General features: G+C 45.9%; 1 protein-coding gene across 1 annotated transcript in view; it reads left to right on the top strand.

Moving 5' to 3' along the window:
- ABCA4 (ATP binding cassette subfamily A member 4) overlaps positions 1-26003 on the top strand; it is a 129434-nt gene that overhangs the window by 33842 nt on the left and 69589 nt on the right. Inside the window, 8 exon segments of the mRNA XM_057499461.1 lie at positions 2189-2278; positions 4562-4802; positions 5799-5938; positions 6559-6675; positions 7355-7552; positions 22438-22643; positions 23292-23468; positions 25377-25599. Of these exon segments, the coding sequence (XP_057355444.1) occupies positions 2189-2278; positions 4562-4802; positions 5799-5938; positions 6559-6675; positions 7355-7552; positions 22438-22643; positions 23292-23468; positions 25377-25599 (1392 nt within the window).

Below are 26003 nucleotides of genomic sequence, written 5' to 3'. Positions count from 1 at the left end.
TACTACTATTTTGTCCATTCTGTTTTGCTTTGTTTTTATATTCCACAAATAAGTGAAATCATATGGTATTTGTCTTTCTCCACATGGCTGATTTCACTAAGCATAATACCCTCTAGATCCATCCATGTTATTGCAAATGTCAGGATTTATTTTCTTTTTATGGCTGAATAATATTCCATTGTGTATATGCACTACCTCTTCTTTATCCATTCATCTACTGATGAACACTTGGGTTGCTTCCTATCTTGGCTACTGCAAATAGTGCTGCGATAAACATAGGGGTGCATGTACCTTTTCAAATCATGGATTTTGTTTTCTTTGGGTAAATTCCTAGAAGTGGAGTTACTGGATCAAATGATATTTCTATTTTTAGTTTTTTGAGGAACCTCCACACTGCTTTCCACAAGAAACCTCTTTTCTATTTTAAAGCTTTTTATTATACAAATAAGTGTAAAAGTAGTGAGAATACTATAATGAACCCCTATGTATCCATCACCCAGTTTCAACAGTTTTCCACAACAGGCTGTTCCTGTTTTATCTGTCCCTCACTTTTTTTTCCCCTGAAGTCTTTTAAAGCAAATCACAGACAACTCACCATAGTATTAACTAATACTCTGAGATTGTTACAGCTGGTTTGTTCAGATCAAAACCAAAATAAGGTCCATACATTTTTATTGATGTACCTCTCAGATCCCCATTCATCTCTAGCAGGCCTTACTGCAGACAGTGAGGAGGGCAGATTGACAGAACCTGGTGATCACTTGCCACTGGCACCCATTTTTACCTGCTGGCTTCCTCCCTTCCTACCTACTCATCTCAGCCCGTCCCTCCTATAGGAGAAGCAGGAATGAAAGTGCTTTGCCCAGCACACACTGAGACTATTTTCAAGGAGTTTGAAAAGTCACAGCAAGACCCAATGCCTAGGCCCAGTTTTAAGGTTAAGGAGAGAAGACGCTCCTCAGTGATATAGTTTCAATGGTAGCTTTGCTACTACCTCCTCTGGAAAATTCTTCCCCAGTCTGCTTTGTTGCTTTCATACATCACAAAGGCTTTCATTTTACAGTTAGAAAATAAGCCTGAAATGTTAATGCCCCATGATAGTACCTACTTATTCTTTGGTTTCAGGGTCAGTGATGATGGGAAGCCCTGCCCTGTGGCAGGGAGAAGGGGAGCAGGACCACAGCTGGAAATGGGAGGCCAGGCTGGTTGAAGTTTACGTCCACCTGTTTCTGAACTGAGTCACAGCTGGGTCAGCTCATGCATCATTTAGGAGAACTGTCCTAGCAAATAAAAAGTGGATGCTTGTGACTTGTGGTCCACAAATACTTGAATCAGAATTACATGTTGAGCTTGTTAAAATGCAGATCCCCTCCAGACTTACCCAAGGTGCACATCTGAGCTTGAAAACCACCATCTTAAAACTTTGCATTCAGTCCTGAAAGACACAGGATCTGTGATGCAATCAGTTTTGAAACCGTGAAGGATTCCAGAAACACGTTGTTCTCATGAGGCTCAGATCTGAAGCCAGCAAACCTCTAGGCTTCCACATTCCCCAGGGAGGTGGAAATGCATGAACAGTTCATATTGTTGCATAGGCCAGGGTGACCAGAACACCACTGTCAACTGGAGAATCTGCAAGGGAACTCCTCTCTCTTCCAAGCTGCCAGCAGCAGCTTTAAAAGAAAGGTGAGGTAACGGGCCAAATCGTCCAAGTTAGAAAGTAATGTTGAACAGAGGAAGAGACACAGTCTACCTGAAAAGGTCATGGAGGGAGCAAAGACAGGAACAGTGATGAGGAAGCCTGAGAGTACCTGCCAAGCCTGAGGCAGCCGGCTGGGCACCCCCACCTGCCCCTCCTTTGCATGCCAGCAGCCATGCTCTGTTTTCCTCCCTCCAGGAGTCTTGTTTGGTGTCACTAAACCTGTGATCAGAATACTTTGGTGTATTGAATGTCACCATGAAACTGTTTGTGATGGACTGGCTCAGCAGGGTGACTTGGAATAAGAGCCTTTGATTTTCTCAATTAGATAAAAGAAGTTTGTTTCTGAAAGCAATCTTGCAGAAGAGGTCCTGTGATCAGAAAGAAGGGAGGAAATGTTTTTCAAGCATACAGGAGATCAGATAGTGCTTATGTGTATATGTACAACTACATATATTTTTTAAAATATATTTTTTTTATCAATTACAGCTTCCCACACTCCTGGACAGTAGTTCCCCAGGTATCAATCTGAGATCCTGGGGAAGAATAATATCTGATATGTCAACAAGAATTCAAGAGGTAAGTGGCATGACAATAGTATTATAATTTCATTATATCTTTCCACCATCTTGCCACACTTATTATATCAAACAACTTAATTGTACTCCAACCTTGTTGAAGAAGAAATACATTTGAGCTTTCCATCTAGCAATTTCAAGGCACCTGTTCATATCCTAAATTATCTGTGTTCCTGGAGTGGAGGCAAAAAAAAGGGAACCATCCTTTTGATTTCATGCCTAGGAAAAAATACCACCTTGTTGGTATGACACATTATCAGGAGACTTACAATTAAATCTAGGTCTTTCCAGTGCTGACATGACCCATTCTTTTATGCTCTTAAAATCCATGTAAATCTATACTACTAAAAGAAATAACATACACTTATAGAGTGCTTCCAGGCACTGTTCTAAAGTGTCTTAACATATCAACTCATTTCACAATAAGGAAAATAATTAATTTTTTGTTTTGTGAAAGAAGGGCATATTTCAATTAACATCTAGTTGCACAAGGCTTTGTCCATATAGAAATTGATTCTCCACTCAATAAATGAGAGGTGCTGATGGCATAATGATGAAGAGGCAGATATGGTCACTGCCCTTGTGAAACGTACAGTCCAATGGGGAAGGGAGATGTAAAATAAACAATTACTTTCAAGTGTGTTGAGTATTATAACAGGGAAGCCAAAGGTGGAGCTTAATTTTCCCCAAACTTTTCCCCTCTCCAGTATTCTCAGCTGCCTTGAGCTTAGTCAACCTGGAAAATCGCATAGTTGGAATCTGGCTTCCTAAAACAAAGCTCAACCTGGATAGCGTGAGAGCAGGGCTGTGCAGAGAAAGCTAGAGAAGGGCCCAGTGTATTGATGGCCACCTGTGACAGGGGGTCTCTCTTTAGCATTTAAAAAATTCTTATTGAAATAATAGAGGTGAAAGTGATAGAGAATGTAAAAAAGTCCCCAACCATACCAACACTTAACTCTTTGTAGGAGTTCCAGAAAGCTTGTTGCCTGTCTAAGCATTTGTGAACTAGGTTGAAACAGATGTCAGCCTTTATATTAACTGATACTAGACCATTTGACCCCAGAACAGCCCCTTCATCTCCAAATGCTTTGATTAAATGAGAAGCATAATAATGGTAATAACCCCTTCCAAGACTGTCCTAAGACTTACTGTTGTTGAAGCAGTTTGAGAATCCAGCTTTATTGTGGAAGCCTAGACTGTGATTATAGGCATGACTCACTGTGTGGATTCTACACAGTGCTCAACAGTTTCAGAGGGCAAGTGTTGGCATGTGGACAAAGACAGAGATGACAGGTAAACATCACTTACTGAAATAGGGGAACTGATTTCAGTCTCACCTGACTGAATCCTAATGTTTTTTTAAATTCCCGAGTGCCTTTGAAAATGAGTAATAAAATGTGTTTTGGGAATAAAAGCAGCATTGTTTTTAATGTTGCGTTTTCCCCTTAAGCAAAGCCAGATGGCATTTTGGGAACTGAGACCCTGCCAACTCTTACACCTTCCCCTTAGTCTTTCCTCATCCTTCCAGATCGACCTGCAGAGGATGAGGCCAGCGAGGGCCATGGGTGAAGACCACCAGCCTCTTCAGACTTTGACACAGAATTTAAAAAGTGTTTTTTTCAAGAATGGAGACTTCATCTGTTCCATATTCGCTTGGATCTTAAAACACACACACACATGCGCACACCCACACACCCACACACACACACACACACACTCTAAAAACCACAAACCACACATTTCAAGGAAATGGAAGAGTTCACATCTGGTAAAACTAAACTAATAAGAAAATAATTTTCCAAATATAAGAATGAAATTCTAAACTAGTTGGCTGAAGAAATTTACCCTGATCTTGCCACAAGAACAGAGCCATGCCCCCATCACATTATTTCCTAGTTTTTTCTAGTATCCCCCTCTTGGTGGGATAATAGCATCCAAGAACTGGCTTACAGAGAAATGTTCTGTACATTTCTCTAAGGATACATTCCCAAGGAATTCTAAAAAAAATGGGGACTGGAAAAAAGAAGTGATATTAAAATGCTTTGGGATTCACTCTTTGATTTTCTTTAAGGCTCATCCTAGTTTCCTTCTAGGCCCTGAGTAGATGCCAGTAGTTTTTTTATTTCACAGTTGGATTAAAGATTGCTGAGAATAGGGGAGTTTTCTTGTAAGTGTAGAAGCCAACTGCATATGTGGGGGTCTCCCCAAACTTTGGAGGTTTGTCTTCACAGGGGCTATGATGCTGGCTACCTCAAAATAACCCAGAGCCTTTGCCTTACCCTAGTTCATCCATCGACCAAGTGTTCAAGACTTGCTGTGGGCAACCAAGCCCCTCCTGCAGACTGGTGGTCCAGAGACCTTCACACAGCTGGTGGGCATCCTGTCGGACCTCTTGTGTGGCTACCCAGAGGGAGGAGGCTCTCGGGTGTTCTCCTTCAATTGGTATGAAGACAATAACTACAAGGCCTTCCTGGGGATTGACTCCACAAGGAAAGATCCTATCTATTCTTATGACAAGAGAACAAGTAAGTCTCCTGAGTCCTGTATGTACACTGGCTTCTGATGTTAGAGAAGCTGATGGTTTGACACTTCCAGGGGAAACCAGTTCTGGAGTTGACTCTCCCTGGTCTCGTTGAGGCAGAGGCTTCTCCCCCCAGAAAGTCCACTTCCCCTGTCAGAAAGGGGCGGTGCTCATGCAGAATTCTGGACATGAGCCATGGAAAGAACTGAGGCCCACTTGGAAAAGGAACAGAGGGGACATTTCCCACTGATCTGATTGAACTAGGGTTAAGTTCTGGAGGAAGGGAAGAAAGATAAATGAGGAGGCAGCGCAGAGCTGCAAGCAAAGCCGGGGTCATAAGGGCCCTAGCAAGTAAACACGGCTGTGGGAGATTTTTACAAACACAATACACCGAAAATCTGTGTGTGTAGTACTGAATTACGTTCCAAATAGCAAGTCCCTGGCAAGTCATCTTTCCCACCTTACACTGTTTTTTTTGGCACCTGTGGGGCAAAGGGGGGTGGGGTGGGGAAGAAATGGGTGATGCTCTAGTTAAAAACTGAAGAGACAGCAGGCAGGCACCAAAACTAGTTGGGCCTTAAGATACCCATACACAACAAAAGAGTTAAGCAGCTAATTGAAAGGAAATTATTGAGACTAAAGCTGAGATTCCAAGGGGAGGCCTACTTGGCTCCCTGGTCCCTTGCCTGCGAGACTGGCCTCTCTGTTCCTTGCAATCATCACACGCAGGCTTCTCAGCACCTTCTTCTGAAACCGAGGAAACCACAGGGTGAGCCCCATCCTTTGTTTCTCCTCCGAGGCCCTTGTTGGGATGCACTGTGGCAGTTTGTTACCCACTAATGATGACTTTGTTATTGGTGGGGTGCAGCCTACCAACCGAGGATGTTTGTGGAATCCTCCACCCCAGAGTTGAATGAGACATGTGATTTGAACACATAAATGACTATGTGTAGCTCTGAGCCACAGGGAGTTTCTACAAATTCTATCCCTTTTCTGGCAGCAACCTTTTGTAATGCATTGATCCAGAGCCTGGAGTCAAACCCTCTAACCAAAATAGCTTGGAGGGCAGCAAAGCCTTTGCTGATGGGAAAAATCCTCTTTACTCCAGATTCCCCTGCAGCACGCAGGATACTGAAGAATGTAAGATCCCCGCTGGTCTTGTCCTTCTGCTGTGTGTGTGTGTGTGTGTGTGTGTGTGTGTGTGTGTGTGTGTGTGTGTGTGTGTGTGTGTGTTACTGTGCCCTCCTAGTATCGAGCCTCGTGTTTGTTTTTCACCAAGTGGACTCCTGAGATCCCCCCGCCCACAGACATCAGTGGAATGCTTTGAGCCTGCTCCCCTGCCTGGGCCCTCCCCTCTCCATGCAGCCTATGATGACGTCTTCTCCCCAGAACCTAAATTATGTCCCTAATGGAAGGGTGCACAGTTCTCTGAACCGTGGGTACCCAAAGAAAGGGAGGAAGGGAGGAAGAGCATTTGCTCACAGGGAGTCCAAGTCCAGCTTTATGAGGTTCTGAGACAATGCCATCATCAGTATCACATGTGCCTCTGAGATACTAAAAAATTAGGTTCTGTCCATGTGGGAGGCTGGGGAATAGCCCATTGTTCTGGGAAACATCAGTAGACTGAGAAAACAAATATACTACCTTAAAAAGCCTTTCCCAAACATTGAGGGTTTGTGTCAGGAGCAGGAAAGATATAACCAAACATTTTCTCTCACATTTTTCTCTCCATTCTTGTCTCTATCTCTGTCTGGTTTTAGGCCAACTCCACTTTTGAAGAGCTGGAGCGTGTTAGGAAATTGGTCAAGGCCTGGGAAGAAGTAGGGCCCCAGGTCTGGTACTTCTTTGACAAGAGCACGCAGATGACTATGATCAGGGTACAGCTGGTGGGGGCTGGAGGTGGGGGGAGGAGGAGGGCCAAGAAAATTCCATATATTGCCTTTTCCCAGTAAAGAGTTAATCACCATTGGAGTCAGATCAAAATTCCACAAGCAGGGCCCAAAGACACTAGTTCCAGAAGCTGTCACCAAGTGAAGTTGTTGACTTTGGGTGGGAAATAATGTTTCTTGAATTCTGGGGGAAATTTAAAAATTGCTACAAGACCAGTGGCTTCCTGAGGTTTCTTATTTTTATGAATACCCTTGAGGGCCTCAGATTCAAGGGCGTATCTCAGGGGGACAGCTTCATAACTGCAAAGATGATTGAGTATGTCCATCTGCTCTCATTTCAAGCCAGGAGACAGGAGTCCTATATAGCAGGGATAATTAAAAGATAATTAAAAATTCATAAGAAAAGGAAAGCTTCCTATATACCATTTTCCCTGCCCCTCTCCCCAACTCCCAACATGGACATCTTGCTTCTATTATAGAGGCCTGTGTCTTTGGGGAAAACAGTATATAGATAGCTATGCCTTATGATGGAAGAAAACCCACTAGCTTTTTAGGGAGCATTAGACTCTATCCCTATTCATTAAAAATTAGAAACAGCCTAAAAAGAAGACATTTCAAAGACCCTGTGGAATTTCTAAATGCTCTGACTGCACTGCTTCTTCCCAAGGACACCTTGGCGAACCCAGCAGTAAAAGCCTTTCTGAAAAGGCAGCTTGGTGAAGACGGCATTACTGCAGATGCCATGCTGGACTTCCTGAATACGGGTCCTCGAGAGAGCAGGGCCAGTGACATGGCCAGCTTTAACTGGAGGGACATATTTCACATCACCGATCGCACCCTACGCCTGGCTAATAAATACCTGGAGGTAAGCGGCAGCAAGCGAGCTGGGGGCCAGCCTGGACCCCTCAAAGACAGCCCTGTGGGTGGGGCCAGAGATCCCTTAGCAAGTCAAGTAGCCTGGTGTTTCTGCTCCCATTCTCCCCACCCAAGAAATACTACTTCCGGCGGCTCCCAAAGAGAGGTGGCACCTGTTCTCTGAGAGCTTGTCCACCCTGTGAACAGTTCCCTCTTCACATCTCCTGCCCCCTACGGGCTCCATGATTCTTCCTTGGCTGCTCCTCCTCCTGTGTAGCCTGCAATATCCCTGTCTGTCCTTAACCCTCTCCTGTCTGCCCTTGTTTCCATGCCCATCACTGGCCAGGGTCCACCAAACCTGAGTTCTCAGGTCCCACTGCTTGCCGGACACTCCCACTCCCAGGCTCTGTAGGCACATCAGACTCAACATGTCCGAAAACAAATTTGTGTTCTTCCTCCCAAAAAACTTATCCTCCTGCACCACTTCTTTTCCTAATCACTGTCTTCAGCATTGCTCCAAATTCTCAAGCTAGAGATTTTAGGGTCACCCTCAATTATCTTTCTTCTTCATCTTCCACACAAAAGCTCTCATCGAGTATTACTTTGTGCCAAGCACCGCGAGAAATGCTTTTAATTTCATCAGCTCATTTAATCCTCACAACAGCTCCCTGAAGTATGTTACGCCTGCTGTACATTGTACAAATGCAGAAGCTGAAGCTTGAAGAGGTTATATAAGATCTCATTCCATAGATGTTAGATGTAGCAGACAGGACCCAAATCTGGCTGTGCCTGAGTTCACAGCCTGCCCTTCTGGTGCCCCTACTGCCTCTGCCATGTCAGCCACTGAAGATAGTTCGGCACCCTATCCTAATGCCTGGGGTTTCTCCCCATACCACCATACAATTTTGCAAAACCAGCTGGGTGTCCTACAGTTCAGCTCAATTCTGGAGATAATGTCAGATCCCAAAGGTTAAGGGTTCAGTCCTACAACACTGCCCCAGCCCCGCTTCAGACACCAGTCACAAGTCCAGCTTGTCCCCTGCCCGTATTACCTACTGGCTATAGATCAGGGGTTCCATGATCCCATCCCTGGATTCGTTTAATTTGCTAGAGCCACTCACAGAAGTCAATTCTGTGAAACAGAAACAGTTTAGTCATTCAATTACCAGTTTATTTTAAAAGAATTTAAAGAGATACATGGGGTGAGGCACGTGGACATGGTGTGGAGCTTCCACGTGCACCCCCCCTCCCTAAAGCTCCATTTGTTAACCAGCCTGCAGCTCTCCAGGCCCCGTCCTTTTGGGGTTTTATGGAGGCTTCATTGCATAGGCATGATGATTAAATTACTGGCCGCTGGTGACAGAACTACGTCTCCAGCCTCTCCCCTCCCAGGAGGTTAGGGGGGTGGGACTGAAAGGAACCTCGAAGCACTTGGTCAGTCCGTCTGGCATCCAGCCCCCATCCTAGGTGCAGTCAGGAGTCACTTCATCGACATAACAGAAGACACCTTTATGGGCTCATCACTTAGGAAGTACTAAGGGTTTTAGGAGCCTTGTGTCAGAAGTGGGGATGAAAACCAAATACAAATTTCTTACTATAAAGCACAGTGTCACACCAAGCTTTGTCTACTCAACCTCCTAAATCCCTCTCAACCGCCAGCTTTCCAGGCTCCCTGAGGCCTGGAGGCCTTGTCGCCTCTCCCCCAGCCTGTTTGAGCAGCATCCTCCCCGTACTCCAGGGTCCAGTCTCTGTCGGCTCAGGTGTTTCTCATGCTGACAGTTACATTCCAAACATACATTTGCTGGCATTACTCTCATGCTTAAAATCTTGGTGCACTCTCCCTGGCATACAAATTCCTCCCAGAACTGCCCTCATCACCCTTTCAGCCACAGCTCACCACACATCTCTGCTCTACTGGCTCTGCACCCGCAGGCATACCCTGACCTTTCACAATTTCACCCTTTGCAAATGCTGTTTTCTCTGCCCATTTACCAGAGCTTTTTTGCTTAAACAAAAGAGGAGTTTATTAGTTGACATAACCTGGAAGTTTGGGGAATCTAGCAATTGCATGCTGCCATGAGACCCTTGTGTCCTTCCTCTGCACCTTTCTGCTTGCCTCCAGCAGGCTTTGATCTCAGCTAGGCCCGCTTCTTTTAGGAGGACAGCTTCTCACAGCCCTCAGGGTCATCTCTGTGCTGAAACCTCCACAGAAAGAGGGAGTGGCTTCCCCATAGAATAAGCAGCACACCTGGACAGTTTTGCATTGGCTTGTCTTCCCTATCTATCCTTGTCTCCCTCGAGGGATTGTGTACGTGAGGGAGGTCTGGGTTACATGCCCCCAGGGTAAGGAAAGCAGACTTAGCCTCTTCTGATCCTCAGGGACTGAGCAGGATGACTGGGAAATGGGGTAGGCTGCTTCTGCAGAAGAAATGCAAGGCACAAAAACCTGAAACAACTTTTCCTTCCCCATCTGTTGAACTTCTATTCATTCCTCATTCATTCTTTGAGGCTCAGCTGTCAAATGTAACCTCTGCTTCAACAGAGGCTCAGCCATTCACTGCTCTGTGCTTCCCTGGCCCTCTCGACACATCTCTCTTAGACCTTGTCTGACTGAGATCTGAGGTAGCTGTTAACATGACCATCTCGGGCTGAACAGCCAGAATGGAGTTCCTCAGGGTCAGGAAGCACATCTTGTTATTTTCCAGTTTTCCATCCAAACTCCCAGGGAACATCTCCATTAAAGGCTTATCACACCTGCCAATGGACCAGGTCAGGGCTAGGTCGAGGTCTCAGGTCATCAGGAACCATTAGAAGGCAGAGGATGCTCTGGGCACCAGGAGAGGGAATTAAGCCAAGGGCCCGGGAAGCAAGCTGCCTGTCCCGCCTCCTGGCTCCTGAGGATGAGCAGCCAGTGAGGAAAAGCCTGCCACCATCAGTCTCCACGTGCTCTTGAAGATTCCCTTGGCCCCTGGTGCCACAGGAATTTTCCCCAGCGTGTGTGACGCTCCCTTGGTGGCCTTTCAGAAGGGGCCAGGTGTGGCAGCAGAGCCACCAAAGTTCAGGTCAAATGATCCCCAGCTTGTCTGAAGGCAAGAATGACCTTGGGTGCTTTTTACAGAACTGATTCCTAAATACCAACCCAGATCAATTGACTCAGGATTCCCAGGGAAGTGGCCTGGCAATCCGTGCATTCACAGACCTGTGAAATTGGTGGAGCCTTGGAGTGGCCTGTACTGTTACTCAGTTGCCATCCCCTCCTCTCCCAGGGCCTCCACCACCTAAGTCCCTGGCCGTACCCACCACTGTCTGCCCCCTGCAGTCATAGTACAAGCAGGATGCTTGAAGGGGGCTTGGGTGGGGGAGTTTGTCTCTCTTCCTTGAAACTTGCAGAGCAGAGTTCAGGGGTTCTCACATGTCTTTGTGAGGTGCCATCAATAATAAGAAATACTTCCCACCTTTTGTTTGACTTGACATTTGCACAGTGACATAAAGTTCTTGTTTTCTTGAAGTATTACTTCTTCCATGTAGCTTGCACTTAATGTAGCACCAGGCACCCTAGAGATGCTTAATATATGTGCACTGCTTCAATAAATAGTTAAGAATTCTGTCTCTGGAACCAGACAGCCTGGGTTCAAATCCCTGCTAGTTGTGCCTTAGTTTCTGCATCTATAAAATGGGGATATTAATTGTACTTACCTAATAGGCTTGTTATAAGAATGAACTGAGTCAATTCATCCAAAGCACAGGAAACAGTGCCTGGCATATAGCAAGCACTTAAATAGTAACATCTTAACAAAATACAACTAAAAAATACTGCTTAGGAGGAGGATGGTGGCATTAATGAAATGAGACCCAGCCACGAAGCTGCTTGTAGTGCTCCTCTAGGGATTATGAGGCCGCTAGTCACACCTTTCCTCAGCCACCAAGACTTCCTGAAGGCCTTGCAATCCCAATAGCTCAGTGAAGAGCTCCTAAGCAAGGCCACGGGAGCCACATGTCCCTGGTCTTCCCCAGGGGTCCCTAAGAGGGGTTTTGATGGTGGCAGAAGCCGAGGAGGTGATGATTCTGATGAGGTTTCTGATCTTCTTGCCTTTGGTGGGGAGCAAGGAGGAAATGCACTGAAAGGAGAAGATGGGAGGAGGCCATGTGGTCCTGGAATTGTCTGCTTGTGTTCCTGTGTTTCGGGGAGTTTGGAGGAGCCTTGGAGACCTCCCTGCTCCCACCTGGGGGACTGCTCAGCAGCAGCAGAAGCAGAGACCCCTCCCCACTGGCACTAAGGGTTCACCAGGGCAGGGCAGCAAGTGAGTTCCCTCATGGGCTGTTTAAAGCTCAGCTGAAGCTCTCCTTTTCAGCTGTGTGACTTGTACGGAGGAGATTTGGGAACTTCCTCCTGGGCCAGCCTCTAAGCCTACTTCCCTGCTTGCTCCAAAAGAGAAAAAAAGAAAACCTTTTTTTTTTCAGGAAAATTAAACAAAAACACTCTTTAAAGTGAAAATCATGTCAATCTAGGTCAGTGTGGCACTCAGATGTGGTACTGAACAATAACAGAAGCCCCAAGAACTAAGAACAAAGACAGTTAAGCCTTTGCCTTCATAGGAAAGGGAAGTGATTCAGTAGGTTTTCTCTACAACCAGCAGAAGGGCTAAAGCCCCCTCCTTTCTGCTGGGGGTGAGGCCTTAGGTACTAGGCATGCCACTGAGTAGCCTGAGTGAGTCCCCTTCCCCTGGAGCCACCTTGCTGGGCCTCTTGCCTGCCGTGGTAGGCTACTGCTTATGGCACCTTCTCACCCACCCAGGGAGGACAAGTGAGCCTGGATCCCTACTTCTTGTGAGCTGCATCACTCTGAGAAAGTCACTTTACCCACTAGGGCTCGATTTTCTTATCTATAAAATCCAGATAACACAACAGACTTCCTAGAGTTGTACTTGAGGACACAGTGAGAGAAGATGCAGAGCATGCAGCACATTCATGCCACTGATCGCTAGGCGCCTGTGTAAATTCTAGACCCTGGGCTCCCCATCCATGAGGTATGGGGTAGGTAGTGCCCTCTTCTCCAGGTGGCATAAAATGGGAGAGGGCTGGGTGCACAGGAGGGATGTTGGGTGCCCGGCAGCACTTACTACGAGCCACGTGGCTGTCTGCCCCTGAGCCACAGCACAAGTAAGGAATGTACCTTTTTGTCAGAGTCAGAAACTTTGTGTAAACATTAGCCAGAGGTGAAGCTACTCTTCAGAATACCCTTAGCGCATTGGCTTAGGAATCAGGGCCTCCAACCCATTCTGGCTCCTCTGTGGACAATGGGTCAGAGGCTCCAGAACTTTTCTTGTCCTCAGAGCACATCCTCAGTAAGGGGCTTCTACAGTCTCATTCATCTCATAACCACATTCTGCCTTTCCCTTGATCCTTGGCCTTTAGCAGGAAAAAGTAAAGGAAGGTGGACGGTGGACTAGGGAAAGTGGTGGTGGTGGTATTTGGGGAGACTCACACCCCTAACGTGTGTTGAGATTCATTCCACCAGCCTTCAATCACCCTCTGCTCCAAATTGAAGGAGATTGAGAGTAAATGAGTCTTCATGTAGGTAAATATCTTAAACTGATTGTGTATATACTTCTATAGTCATAATTCATATGTATCTTATTCACATACACTTTTCTTCTGGAGAAAAGCACAATTTGAGAAATTAAAAACTTATTCCTCTGATTACCCTTTAGTTAAAACAAACACACACACCCCTGCCCTTTGATTTCTTTGTTTAGCAAAAGGTTAGACCTGGCACAGATGGAACCCTACTTAGAGATCACAGTGTATTTCAATTTCATGGTATATTTGAATTTCAGGTCTTGAATTTCTCATCAGGAAGCTGAATTCAGCCAAACTTGAATATGAAAATACCTCTGATCATGGCATAAAATTGTACTTTAACCAGTCACAACTACTTCTCCCTAAGTCTTGAAAAAATACGTACTCATTAACTGCTTTGTCTTGGCTGTCAACACAGTCAATATATATGTCCATTACTCTTTTTATCATCTGCATGGTGATTATCTTGTTGATGAGTTATCAGTACCAGGATTTGGGAGGCTACTTTTCCTCTGTACCTGGCATGCTCCTGGCCACATGCCACCACCACCCAACCAGAAAGTGCTCAAGGAGTGTATTTTATTTAGGCTAGCCTAAATAAAAATAGGATTAGGAAGATAAAGCCGCTGATCACTTAATGTCTTTAGAGTCAGATGTATCAGTCCTACTGCTTCTGTTGATTCATTGACTCCAGATATGCATTCAGAGGCTAGAGAGAAATCAGAGGAGAGAGAGGAAGGTACAGAAGGCTACACCACAAAAGGGATGTTATTTCAAGGGCCATGAAGTGGTTCATAAACAACTCATAGGCAGTGACCTTGTTTTATCTCTTCAAGTCTCTCAGAAACATAGAACTGGGCTGAGCTAGGAAAACGTGAGTCAGGGACGGACTGGGGTCATGGGTGGGGGGAAGGGACTTGCATTTGAGCCTGCTATGGACCAGCCACTGTGTTGGGCACTTTGACATGTCATCTCATATAGTGCTCCTAATTACCTGACTCCTCATTATCATTTTATAGAATTAAAAAGAGCCTCAAAGAGCTGACTAACTTGCATAATGTACTGAAGCAGATAATGGGAGATCCAGAATTTTAATCCAGACTTTTTAGCTCTGATGAGGATGTTCTTTCTCCTATAATATGAGGGGCACATTAGTATTGTTTGGAGAAATTATATAATGAGTAAGGTGAAGGGAGTAATTATTCTTTAATACTCAGGATAGCAGACACTATTCCGATTGGGTCTTTTCTGCTTGAAAATAACTAGACTTAGAATAAAAAACTGAAGGGATTTGAGTCATTCAGTCATGCATAAATTCATATGTATTGATCCACCCACACCTGAATAAATATCAATAATTCCTGGCCCCTAGAAGCTCACATTCTATGGGGAGAGATAAACATGTTATAAGCAATTCTGTAATAGTGGTTTCTCAAAGGACTACTAGAACCATAATTCATTCCAATGGAGTAGAAACAAGGTAAACAAATCCAAACTCAAGATGTCACAGATCTTCCAAAGAATGTCAACTCCTCCTCCAACTTATCTCCAAAATCCCTCCTTCCTCTCCCTCTGCACATACAGCTTCTGTTTACAGAGCCGGTACCATCTCTCCTAGCTGGTCTCTGGTACTCCAGGCTCTCATGGCTTCTATTCAGCTCCCACATGGCTTCCTGTGAGATGTTTCTAAAAACCACAGTCTAGCCACGATGTTCTCACCGACAGGTCCTCAGTGACCCCTCATTGCTGTAAAGGTGAAGCCCATCCCAGTCTAGCCCCTTCACACCTCTTCCACAACACATGGGATTGCACACTGTCCCAGGCCTCCTGCTTTGTGCAAGCTGGTCCCCACACTGCTTCAGGACTCTGCTCCTACTCCTATGTTTCAGGCCTTCTTCTATGCACCATATTCTTCCATCATAGCCCTTGATAATTATTTGTTCTTATGCCTCCTCACCCCCATAGTCCTGAAGCCCTTAAAGGCTGAAATGCTTATTAATATCTTGATTTTCCAAGTTACCTTAGTGGAGCTGCAGTGTAATAAAGTTGATACCCATATATGCCAAATTAAAACTGAATGCTGGGTCTTAAAGATTGAATTTGCCAGCTAAGCAAGGCAGAAAGAGAATTTCAGGCAGGTGGAAGAGCATAAGCAAAGTTCAGAGGGGTGAACCAGCAGACAAGTTCAAGAGAGGCAGATAGTTGAGATAGAGTTGTGGCTGCAGAATCGGGGGAGTGGATGGGCATGGGGGAGATGCAGTTTCTAGTCCCATTTCTAGTCCTAGAGATGGGACTAGAAAGGTCCACTGGCCTGGCTTATGACAGCTTCACCCTGCAGGTTACAGGACACCATCTCCAGCACTTCCTCACAGGCTGTGTGATTTGGGGCAACATCACTGTTCCACTGCCTGAAAAATGAGGATGATAACCAAGCTTCAGTTTCACCAGCATGACTGAACTGGGTGTTTGCGACGAGAATGTACTCTGATTGGTCAGTGCCCAGCTCTTTTGATTATTAAATATTTTAAGAATAGTAACACCCACCTCCCAGAGTGGCTGGAATGATGAAGCAGGAAAGCTTGAGAGCTGAAGTACCGCACAGTTGTCAGCCAGGTTTTTATGTCTTCCCTTGGGCCCAACTAGGTACAAAACGTTACCTGGTGCCTTTACCCCAGTGTGAATCTTTGTGCTCCAAGTTGACCATTTTATTTGTTTCATTATGATATTTATTTATTTTAGAAGCAGACATTTTTTCACAGCTGTGCATTTCCTGTCCCTTTGTTTTCCAGTCTGGTGCATTTCCTCACTCATTGTGGTTGAACATTTCAGATGTCTGCTCATAGTGCCCAATATGTTAGATAAAATTTATTGCAGTGCCTTCGGCCTCTATCTCACCAACCCAACCAACTCAAACAACCCAAAGCTATTTTGCCCAGTGGCTTTTTCCATGGGAAATGCATCTTGAGTGTTACAGTCCAGGTCTGCCAGGAAATTTGTTCTGGGATGTTTGCCCACATCCACTGGCATTTTTCAAAAGGAACCCCAGGTGTCCACATGAAGACCAGCAGGACCACTTCAGGCCACCTTGGCATTCATCACCCACTCTGCTTTCAGCCTGGGAGGCAAGGTTACAGAGCCAACATCTCTAAGGGTGCAGAGCCCCCCTTATGCCTGAAGACTCACCTCTGACTTGTCCTGGGTTTATTAGTCAAAATATGTCAGCACAGGGTGTCAGGCCTCTTTGATTACCTAGTTCAAACAAAATAGAGGTTCTTTCTTTCTTTGCCTCACTGGGCATTGTTTCCTACTTAATAACTTAATTTATCTCTTACCTAATATGTCTGAATTAGAGTTGGGGGGGGAAGCACCGCAGCTTCTCCTCCCAAAGTGGTGTTTGATTTGGCTGTGTAAACAAGTGAGTGCATTCTGGATAAGTCTTAAACACAGCTGCCGGCCCTGGAGAGAGCGTGAGCCTTTTCCGCCAGGGTGAACTCTGCTTCCTGGTGACTATCAGCAAAACAACCAGCAAAAATTGTAGTAGTTGTATGGACTACAAATGGTGGTGGCCCTGCCCCCCAGGCTTGGCTACAGCAGGTAGGAACTCAGGGGGACAGGAAGGCCTCTTCTCTTGCTTTACTGCCCTTCACTATCGGAGGGCATTAGAGTAGTTTGTTTTGAGATTCTGAACACTGGTTGCAAAGGTTGCCCAGAAGCTGCCTGTGAGGCCACAAAATGCTGTTATTGTATTTACTGAAGATGCCCTTTAATTTCTTTTCCCAATAGTGCTCTGCTGTCTCTATTTGAGTCCCTTATACTAGCCAATTCTTACCTACCTGCAGTATTGTTCCCTAACATCCATGACCACAGAGTCTCTCTCTGTGTGGAATTAAATAGCTTTAACAGATGGACTCCATGTCTCAGCCTTCTTAAAACCTACTACTATGTTTTAACTTACAAGCTAATTAGATCAGACCAAATATGTCAAAATCCATGATCTTGGATTTTGCCTCCCAAACACAGTCATGCCATACTCACATGAATATACATGCCCATTAGCCAAGATTTTAATTTCAGGGGTCAGAGCAAGTATCACTAGGGAATGAAGCCACTGGCTGTGAGGCAGTGGCCTTCCCATGAGAGTGCAAGGGTACATCAGGAGTCACCTCAGAGGGGGACCCAGGGACTTCTGACTCATGTCCAGAGCAGCGTCCATGACTGCTGTGCCTTGACCTCAGGGAAGATTTGGTGAGGGTAACATCCTGTATTATCTTCATAATACCTTCCTCTGGGTAGAGTTGTCCAACGTTTGCACCTGGTGGCCACTGAGCAACTACTGAACACCAGGGATTTAGGACCCGCCGCCACCCCCACTGCCCAGGGAGCACCAGGATTCAGCTTCCGTCCATAGCATTGTTCTAACCAGACGAGGTGCTATGGATCAGCTCAGGATGGGTTGTGTTCCCTGACACACTGTTTAAAGAAAATAACTGCCTTCCTCCCTGGGTAAACAGTTGTCACAAATGAAAGGTCAGCAGGCAGGGGCTTCAAAGCAGCTAGACTCTGTTGGCTTTCAAGACATTCTGCAAAAACAGTAATTAAAATGGTATATTTGAGTCCTCATTATTTGTGAAACAGTTTAGTATCCTACGTGGTTAAGACTTAGGCTCTATCCAGAGGAAGCTTTCCTCATTACGCCTCATAAGCAAGCTTGAAGTGACACTCGTAACTGACCCTATGAAGTGGTTGCAAGGATTCAAGGGGCTGATGCGAGCAAATTCCTTGGACTAGTTTTGGGTGCATAATAAGCCTTCAATAGGCATCAGCTTTTATTCTTAGCAGGAGGCACTGGCTAGGCTTATCAAATGCTATCATGGGATCCTAAAAACACACTTATGAGGAAGGACGTATCTTAGTCGTGTACATAGGGAAACAGGCCACACAGTCGGAAAACTGCTGAGTGGTGATGGCATCCAGGGCTGCCTCATCTCACACTCTACCCTGTACTGCTTTCCAAGATGGGGAAGATCACCCAACTTTGAAAATGGGTCAGGTGTTTCAGGGTAGAAATGAATGTTTGAGAACCTTTTAAGTTTTGTTTTTCCAAAGAATGTCAGGGTACCAGTCTAGAGGGGTGCAGCAGGAAATGTGACTGTGAATCAGCTGCCTGATAAAATAGCCAGGATGGAGCCCGCGTCATTGCAGGACTCAACAATGTCACTGAAAACGTCAGTTGCTTATTTCAGTGTCTATTTCCCTTTAAGACATGAAAGGAGAGTTCAAAGAGAATGGCCCAGATAGCACCACAACTCACGTTATTAAAATATATTTGTTTTTATTAGCTGTTTGCTTCAATGACAGTTATACTCTCATTAGCATGATACCAAAAATTTACTTTTCACTAATTTCTCCTAGTGTGTCAGCTGGATCCAGGGTGTACAGGATTATGTTCAAAACACACAGTGGTGTATCTATATTTCTTGCAGCACTCAAGACCCCTGAGTTTAAATCAATCCAATTCAGTGAACACTGAGTCCCTTTCATGAGGAAATACTATTCCAGAGCCCACAACGAATGAGACATGGTCCCTGACCTCCAGGAGCTTCCTGTGTCTAAACTGTGCTGACCAATACAGTTATCAGCAGCCACATGCGGCAATTTACATTTAAATTAAAGTGAAAAATTCAATGCCTCAGAGCACTAGCCACATTTCAAGCACTCAGTAGCCATATATGGTTCCTGGCTCCCATGTTGGACAGGGTAGTATAGAGCACATCCATCATTGCAGAAAGTCCTTCTGGACAGGGCTGCTCTACTGGACAAGGGCAAGAGTTCTTCTTTGGCAAGCCTGCTGCCCCAGTTGTGGGGTTGGAGTGTGGGTCACTCTTAGGCAACATGTGGGAACAGCACTGCTCTCTGGCTTGACACTTGAAGACATGGATTCGGATTCTGCTTCTGACATTTGTTGGTCTTCGGCAAGGCTCTTCCCCTCTCACGCTGGTTTCCCCACCAGAAAGCATGGACACCAGGCCACAAGAGCTCTATGACTCCTGCTGTCCAAATGCTCTGGGATGCTGTGAATGAATCAGCCGAATATGTTGTCTGTGTGTGTCACGATGTGTCAAAGCTAAAAGAAACTCCAAAGAATGCTGTTTTTCATTTTAGAAGTTTCATTTTAAGTTGACTCTAATTGTCAATACTAAAAGTCTATATGTGCAGTCCTACACTTGCCAAACTGATTTTTAAGATGACATTATTTTTTTACCCATCTTTGTAGAACATCAGGGTTTCCCTAAAGGAAACTTAAATGTGTTTCTTTCTTTATTTTTTTTTAATGTGCTCTAGAATTTCAGTTTTGATGCCTCCTTACCCAAGCAGCAGGCTACCAATTTTCTGTCCCCAAAGTGTTGTCAAGTTAAGTGCTGACAAAAACCAGGAGCCAAGCCCTTGGTCTGGACTGTGGTGATTCCTCACAAAAAGAGAAAAGACAAAAAAATCATAGAAATAGCAAACCCCAGGTTATTTCTGTCCAGAAAAAAATGAACATTCACTGAGGACCTTTGGCATTATGAGGTACATAGGTCCTTCACCTCATTAAAAGACTGGCCAGTGTAGGCTGGGCAATCCCTGTTTGCAAAACAATAGCTGATTAAAGAAAAATTTCCATTTCCTTCAAGTCTATGATGTGTGACTATACTTACTGGTGTTAAAGAAATACCAATTCTATATCCTTTTTTTTTTACTATTAAAGTATCATTGATATACAATCTTATGAAGGTGTCCCATGAACAACATCACAGTTACACCTTCGCCCATGTTATCAAGTCCTCACCCCCCCATTGCGGTCACCGTCCATCAACGAAGTAAGATGCTATAGAGTCACTACTTGTCTTCTCCATGCTGTACTGCCTTCCTTGTGACCTACCTATATTGTGATTGCGCCAATTCTGTTTCCTTTCAAAATGACTATCTTAGCATGGTGTCCTTGAGCCTTGGCCCTCTAGATTTTCTCATTGACAGTGTTCTTTTTCCCGTATCAGCTGGCAAGCCAACGGTTTCCTTCTTTTTATCTAGACCACTGAGAACATTACATGGGACCCACTCTAGGATGTGGAGCCCAAGGCAGGGCAGTCTAGTTCAGAAGACCCAAGGAGGGTGGCTTTGTGGCACTTTGTGGTTCAAATTCAGCTCCTCCTCAGTACCAACAGGGGAACTTCTGGGTCACCCTCTGCCCCCACCACCCCGGATACGTTTCAGCACGAGGGGTTTGGAGAATGAGTTGGGCTTGCCTGCTTCTTACCGGTGCGCAGCGAGAGCTTGGCCTCTGGTCAGGTGCTTCCAATCTGTCCACCTTTCTGCCTTCTTGACTTCTCAGGTAAGTTGTGGGGTCAAATGAACTAGAATTTGACACCTACTCTACCACTTTGGGGAAGTTACTAGCCTCGTTGAGCCTAAATTGCCTGGGCTACAGAGTGAAGATAAATAATAACTGTGTAGCACATGGACGACCTGCTGACCAGGCTGTACCTGTGGCTCCTGATGCGGGGAAAGGAGTCAGGGCCTGGAGCTGGAAAGTGGGGAGGGAGTCCGGGACCTGCCACTTTCTAGCTGCGCAGGCTCAGGAGGCTCTCCTTGAGTTGTTTCCTGTTCAGTAAAATGAGGATTCTTGGTAATTCACAGGCTCTGCATGGGAGTTATAGTGCTCCTTTAGGCCTGTTACATCAACAGCCTCTAGCCAGGCTTCCTGCTTCCCCCCACCAGTGATCTTTCAGTAACATGTCTGATCCCACGTGGCATACCCCTGCTTAAAGCCCCAGCGGTTCCTTACGGCTTTTTAAGGTTTGTCGGGAACACTTCTGGCGGTCAGCACAGAAAGCCCCATGTACCAGGAAAGCCCTCAGTTGGGCCGCCCCCCTGCAAGTCCCCGCCCCCCTCCTAGCACTCATCTCTCACCGCTCACCTCTGGTCACTATGCACTTCTCTGTCTACTGGATCCGCCTGGCGAGCGTTGGACAAAATGCCCTTGCCCTGGCCCTGCCTGTTCAGAATCTGATTTCACTGGTGTGGAGCCGGAAAGCTCCCCGGTGGCTCTAAAGCACAGCCAAGGTTGGGAACCCCTGCTCTATTCTTGCAGGTCTCCAGACAACCCATGTATTGTTCCCTATGCCTGAGCTGACCTTTCCCCTGGTTTCTTCCCTTGGGTAATTCCTGCTTATCTTCATCCAACTTAGAAGGCTCTTCCTCCCGGCAGCTGTCCCAGACCTCTCCAGGCAGACCCACCTACATTGCTCTGCTGGGCTCTCAGAGCACACCGGGCGTGCTTTCATCAGAATCTGATCGTTCTACATTATGATTGTTGGTTTACCCCAACTCACTCCCTCATTAGATCTTGAGCTTCTTTCAGGAAGAGATTTCATCTTTCCTCCTTGTATCCCTGGAGCCCAGCAGGCTCTGGCCCATTGCAGATTTTCAGTAAGTATTTGGTGAACAAATTAATCAAGACAAGGCCATCTGACCTCTTGTGAATTACAGTCTAAGAAAGAAACATCAACACAATAACCCAAGTCTATTATAGGAACAATAGGTTAAGGAAAAAATAGATCTGAGTACAATACAATGCTTTAACAAATCTATAAAAGTAGACAACCCCGATATTCAAATTAGAAGAAATTCTTAGTTTTGCTCTTCAGTGGGTATTGATTTTTTTCTATTCCAGGGGGAGAAAAAAGATACATTAGGAAATTCCTCCTCCACCCACATTACCTGTCATAACAATGTAACTGGAAATGATTTCTCTGACTCAATCATTTTGGCTCCATGATTTTCTTTTTTCCTCCTTGTCCTTCCCTCAGCTGGCCGTCCTTGTGTGTTTGCAGAGGCAGGAAGGTTCACTGCCAGGACTGTTTCTCTCTCTCTTTAGAGCTCTTTTATCAGTAGGCTTTCTGATCTTCAAAGCAGCCTGTCTCCAATGTGACCCCACTCCCTCAGACTCCCCATGCTGGGCAGTGAGAGCTGTGAGTGTTTTTGTCATTTTGACAACTTGCATGTTTGGACTGCCTTGGACAGCTGGATAGTGTGGCCCTCACTAAATCTGCAGGGAAGAGCAAGTCAGCATTTCTAAGCCCCCTTTCACCCCCAAATCTAGACATACTGGAAAATTAACACCAGACCCTGGAGTTAAGCAAACAGTAAGTTTCTAGGTCTCCTTGCCTTTGGCCCACCCCAGGGGCAGCAGCCCTCATCCTCTGCCTTTTCGTGTAGTCCAGTCTTTGCTGCTGGTGTTCCTCAAATTCTCTCAACTTCTGTGACTAATTGCAGTGTTTGATCCTGGATAAGTTTGAAAGCTATGATGATGAAATTCAGCTCACCCAACGAGCCCTGTCTCTGCTGGAGGAAAACAGGTTCTGGGCTGGTGTGGTGTTTCCTGACATGTACCCCTGGACCAGCTCCCTACCACCCCACGTGAAGTACAAGATCCGGATGGATATAGATGTGGTGGAGAAAACCAATAAGATCAAGGACAGGTGATTCTTCAGTCACTCTCAGAAGGCCCTGGGCAACCCAGGGATGTATGAGGCAAGGAGAGGGGGCTCCTCTGGGCTCAGGCCAACCACCTCCTCCTGACAGGGTGGGTGCAGGGGTAGGAAGGTTACTGGGAAAGGCATAGAAACACTTTGGTATCAAAGAAATAAGCTAATTAGTTGGCCCTATTAGTTGGTAAGACAGGAAGAGCTCAGCTACCCTACCTTACCCCTGCAATTCAGCATTTGTCCCTGCCTGGCCTTTGTACAATTTGGAGATGGAAACCTCTAGGTACTGAATTATCTTCACATAGAGATTCTGCAAATGGAGTTTCTCCAAAGTCACTGGGAAATCATATTTGGTATAGAATAAGGGACTGAGACTGGACTCAGCTTAGAAATCAATAAAATTAAGTTAAATGAGAGGAAATAAAGCTCAATGTAGAGTCCTTGAATGAAGGCAATTACAAGACATGTTGTGGGTGATATTCATGACTGAGATTTAAACTGTGAACTAGAACATAGAATCAGTTTGGAAAAGGTTAGGGGTAAGGTGTCAGGGGAGTGAGTTCTGAGTCACCTCGTGCTTGTGAGGTGTCAGCTGTCTATTCCTGTTCACATCCTTTGTCCCTCCCTCTGGTTCCTTCTTAGGTACTGGGATTCTGGTCCCAGAGCTGATCCCGTGGAAGATTTCCGATACATCTGGGGAGGGTTTGCCTATTTGCAGGACATGGTTGAACAGGGCATCACAAGGAGTCAGGCTCAGGCTGAAGTTCCAGTTGGAATCTATCTCCAGCAGATGCCTTACCCCTGCTTCGTGGATGACTCGTGAGTCGGGGACTCCCAATCCCCTATCCAGACAAGCTAATTGGGTTGCTGAGGTGGGGCTTCAATCTCTTTGGAGAGAAACCAGGCGACTGGGGCTAGCTTGTGGAGGATGGAGCTCTGAGGAGCCTGCTTCTCCGAGGCTCCAGGCCAGGCCAGGTGGGCCAGTGAGGTGGCAGAGAGAAAGGAGTTGGTGTGGGTGGAAAAGGAAAGGTGAAAATTAAAGCGATGGAAGAGGTTGGGGGAGGGGACAAAAGCTTTTAAAATTTCCACTGCGTAGTATGTTTGGCATGCGGAAGAGTTCTGTCAGTGTTTGCCCAATGATTGCCAAACCAGCAAATTAGGACCCTGCATCGCAAGTAGGTCCGGTTCCTAGGAGCCCCGGAATAATGCAGCTCTTTCCCTAATTAACATTCCCATGATGGACGCTTAATGAAAAGGCAGAGGAATGTGCTGGATGAGCTCCGGCCTTCCCTCCCTGCCCACTCCGTCCCCAGGCCAATGCGTTTGCTGGCCAGGAGCAAACTAGCCAGCTACCTACTGTTTTCTGAACGTGCATTTGGTGGGTGGTAGGGGGACAGAGAAGAAGAGGGGCTGGGAGGGCTCATTTACCATGGTGCTTGGGGGCAGAAATATTCCCAGGACAGCAGCAAAGGCCTACAGTTGGCTCAGGGATGCAACTCCTAGAAAAACACTGAGAAGTTCATCGTAGTGTGTCTTGTGTCTGTAGGGTTTAGGGAGGACAGAATCATGTACAGCCCGAAGAAAGGAAGAGGCAAATTGCCAGCTGGCAGCAAAGTAAAATAAAGCCTAATATGGGCGCAGGAAGCCCTCTCTCAACACCCGAGTCCAATCAGTTCTCCCTTCGTGGCCTACAAAAGACCACAGAGGTAACAGTGGTGGCCATTCTGCAGTCAGTTTGGGTTTGGGCAATAGGCAGGTATGGGAAGAAGAGCCAGAGGCAAAAAAACCAATTCCACTTTGAGGATCAGGATGGGAGCGGCTGGCAGGGCAGCTGGGTAGACAGTCAGGAAGCAGCGGGACTCTGGCCCTCCCGTGAGGGAGAGCCCTCTGGCGACAGGTCCCAGAAGTGCAGCCGTATGAATTTATGGTTCTCTCCCCAAGGCCATCTTGAGTGAAACCCTCCCACGTTGGAACTGGGCTCCTCTGGTGACACCCAACAGTTTTCAATAGATAATAATCCCAAAGGCTTTACTGGCATATCAAGTGCAGGGGAACATGTATAAAGTTCATAATAAAGTAATTCCAAAATATCAAATCTCCCCTGCTTGCTGGAAGGGATATCCACTGGTACATGGCTGGTAGAGTCAGCGGTGATTGGATCACTGACTGATTCATTGGTGGTCAGTTGCCTTCATAAAATGCCACACTGATTGGCTATTTGGGGCCTCTTCCTGCACAACTAGGGTATGATCCTCCAGGGTAGACCCTGCCGTACTTGCCACCCACCTCAGGGAGCCTCACTACTGACCTCACCACCACCAGTTCCCTGTTTGTGGTCCACCTTCTCGGACTTCACTGTCAGTCAGTATGTATCTGTCCATTCCAGCCACATCCCACACCATCAGATCTGTAGTTTTTTTCCTGTGAGATCTTTTAAGAAGGTCTACACTGTGTAACATACATAATACAATTTTATTTACACATTTTATTTACAGAGCATTCATCTGGGCTGTCCAAAAAGCTACCATCTTGCTCTAAAGAAAAATTAATCCTTCAGGACAAAGTGCAATGTTTGAAAAGATTCAAGGCCACTGAATGCCCAGGAGTGATTTTCTGCCTTTCCTTTTGCCTGGGCTTTGTTCTCAACACATTCATTTAACAAACATTTACTGCACCGCTAGCAGGTACAGAACATTCTACTAATTTGCTTTTCTCCTCTTGTTCCAGTTTTATGATCATTCTGAACCGCTGTTTCCCTATCTTCATGGTGTTGGCCTGGATCTACTCTGTCTCCATGACTGTAAAGAGCATCGTCTTGGAGAAGGAGTTGAGACTGAAGGAGACCTTGAAAAGTCAGGGTGTTTCCAATGCAGTGATTTGGTGCACCTGGTTTTTGGACAGCTTCTCTATCATGTCAGTGAGCATCTTCCTCCTAACCATATTCATCACGGTAAGCCAGATGGAGAAAGCCCAGAAAATCTTGAATAGTTTTTTTTATCCCACCTTTCTCCCCGTAAGCGAACTTGTGCCTACATTAGTCATCTGTCCACCAAGAATAGCATGACATCTTAGCTGCCCCGCCATTCAAGCCAAAGTGGAAATGCTCAGACAGAGTCTCCCCCAAAAAGCCAGTGTGTCATAGTGTCTTCCCTTCTCCCACTTCCTGCCCAGGGAGCTACAGTCTACATAGATTATCCAGCCCCATCCCAAGGACCATCTTGAGAAGCTGCTATTAGCAGAGCCCAGCACAGGGTGATTGTATGTACAAAGGGTTCTGTCTTTCCAAACACAGAAAAAAGTAAGTTCAAAGAGTGTTTTCCTGGGATTACTGTCCCAACCACTGGCTAGGGTTGG

This window comes from Manis pentadactyla, chromosome 4, assembly GCF_030020395.1.
Source record: "Manis pentadactyla isolate mManPen7 chromosome 4, mManPen7.hap1, whole genome shotgun sequence".
NCBI classification, from domain to species: domain Eukaryota; kingdom Metazoa; phylum Chordata; class Mammalia; order Pholidota; family Manidae; genus Manis; species Manis pentadactyla.
The sequence above is the reverse complement of the archived record's forward strand: the minus strand, read 5'-3'. Positions and strand labels throughout refer to the sequence as shown.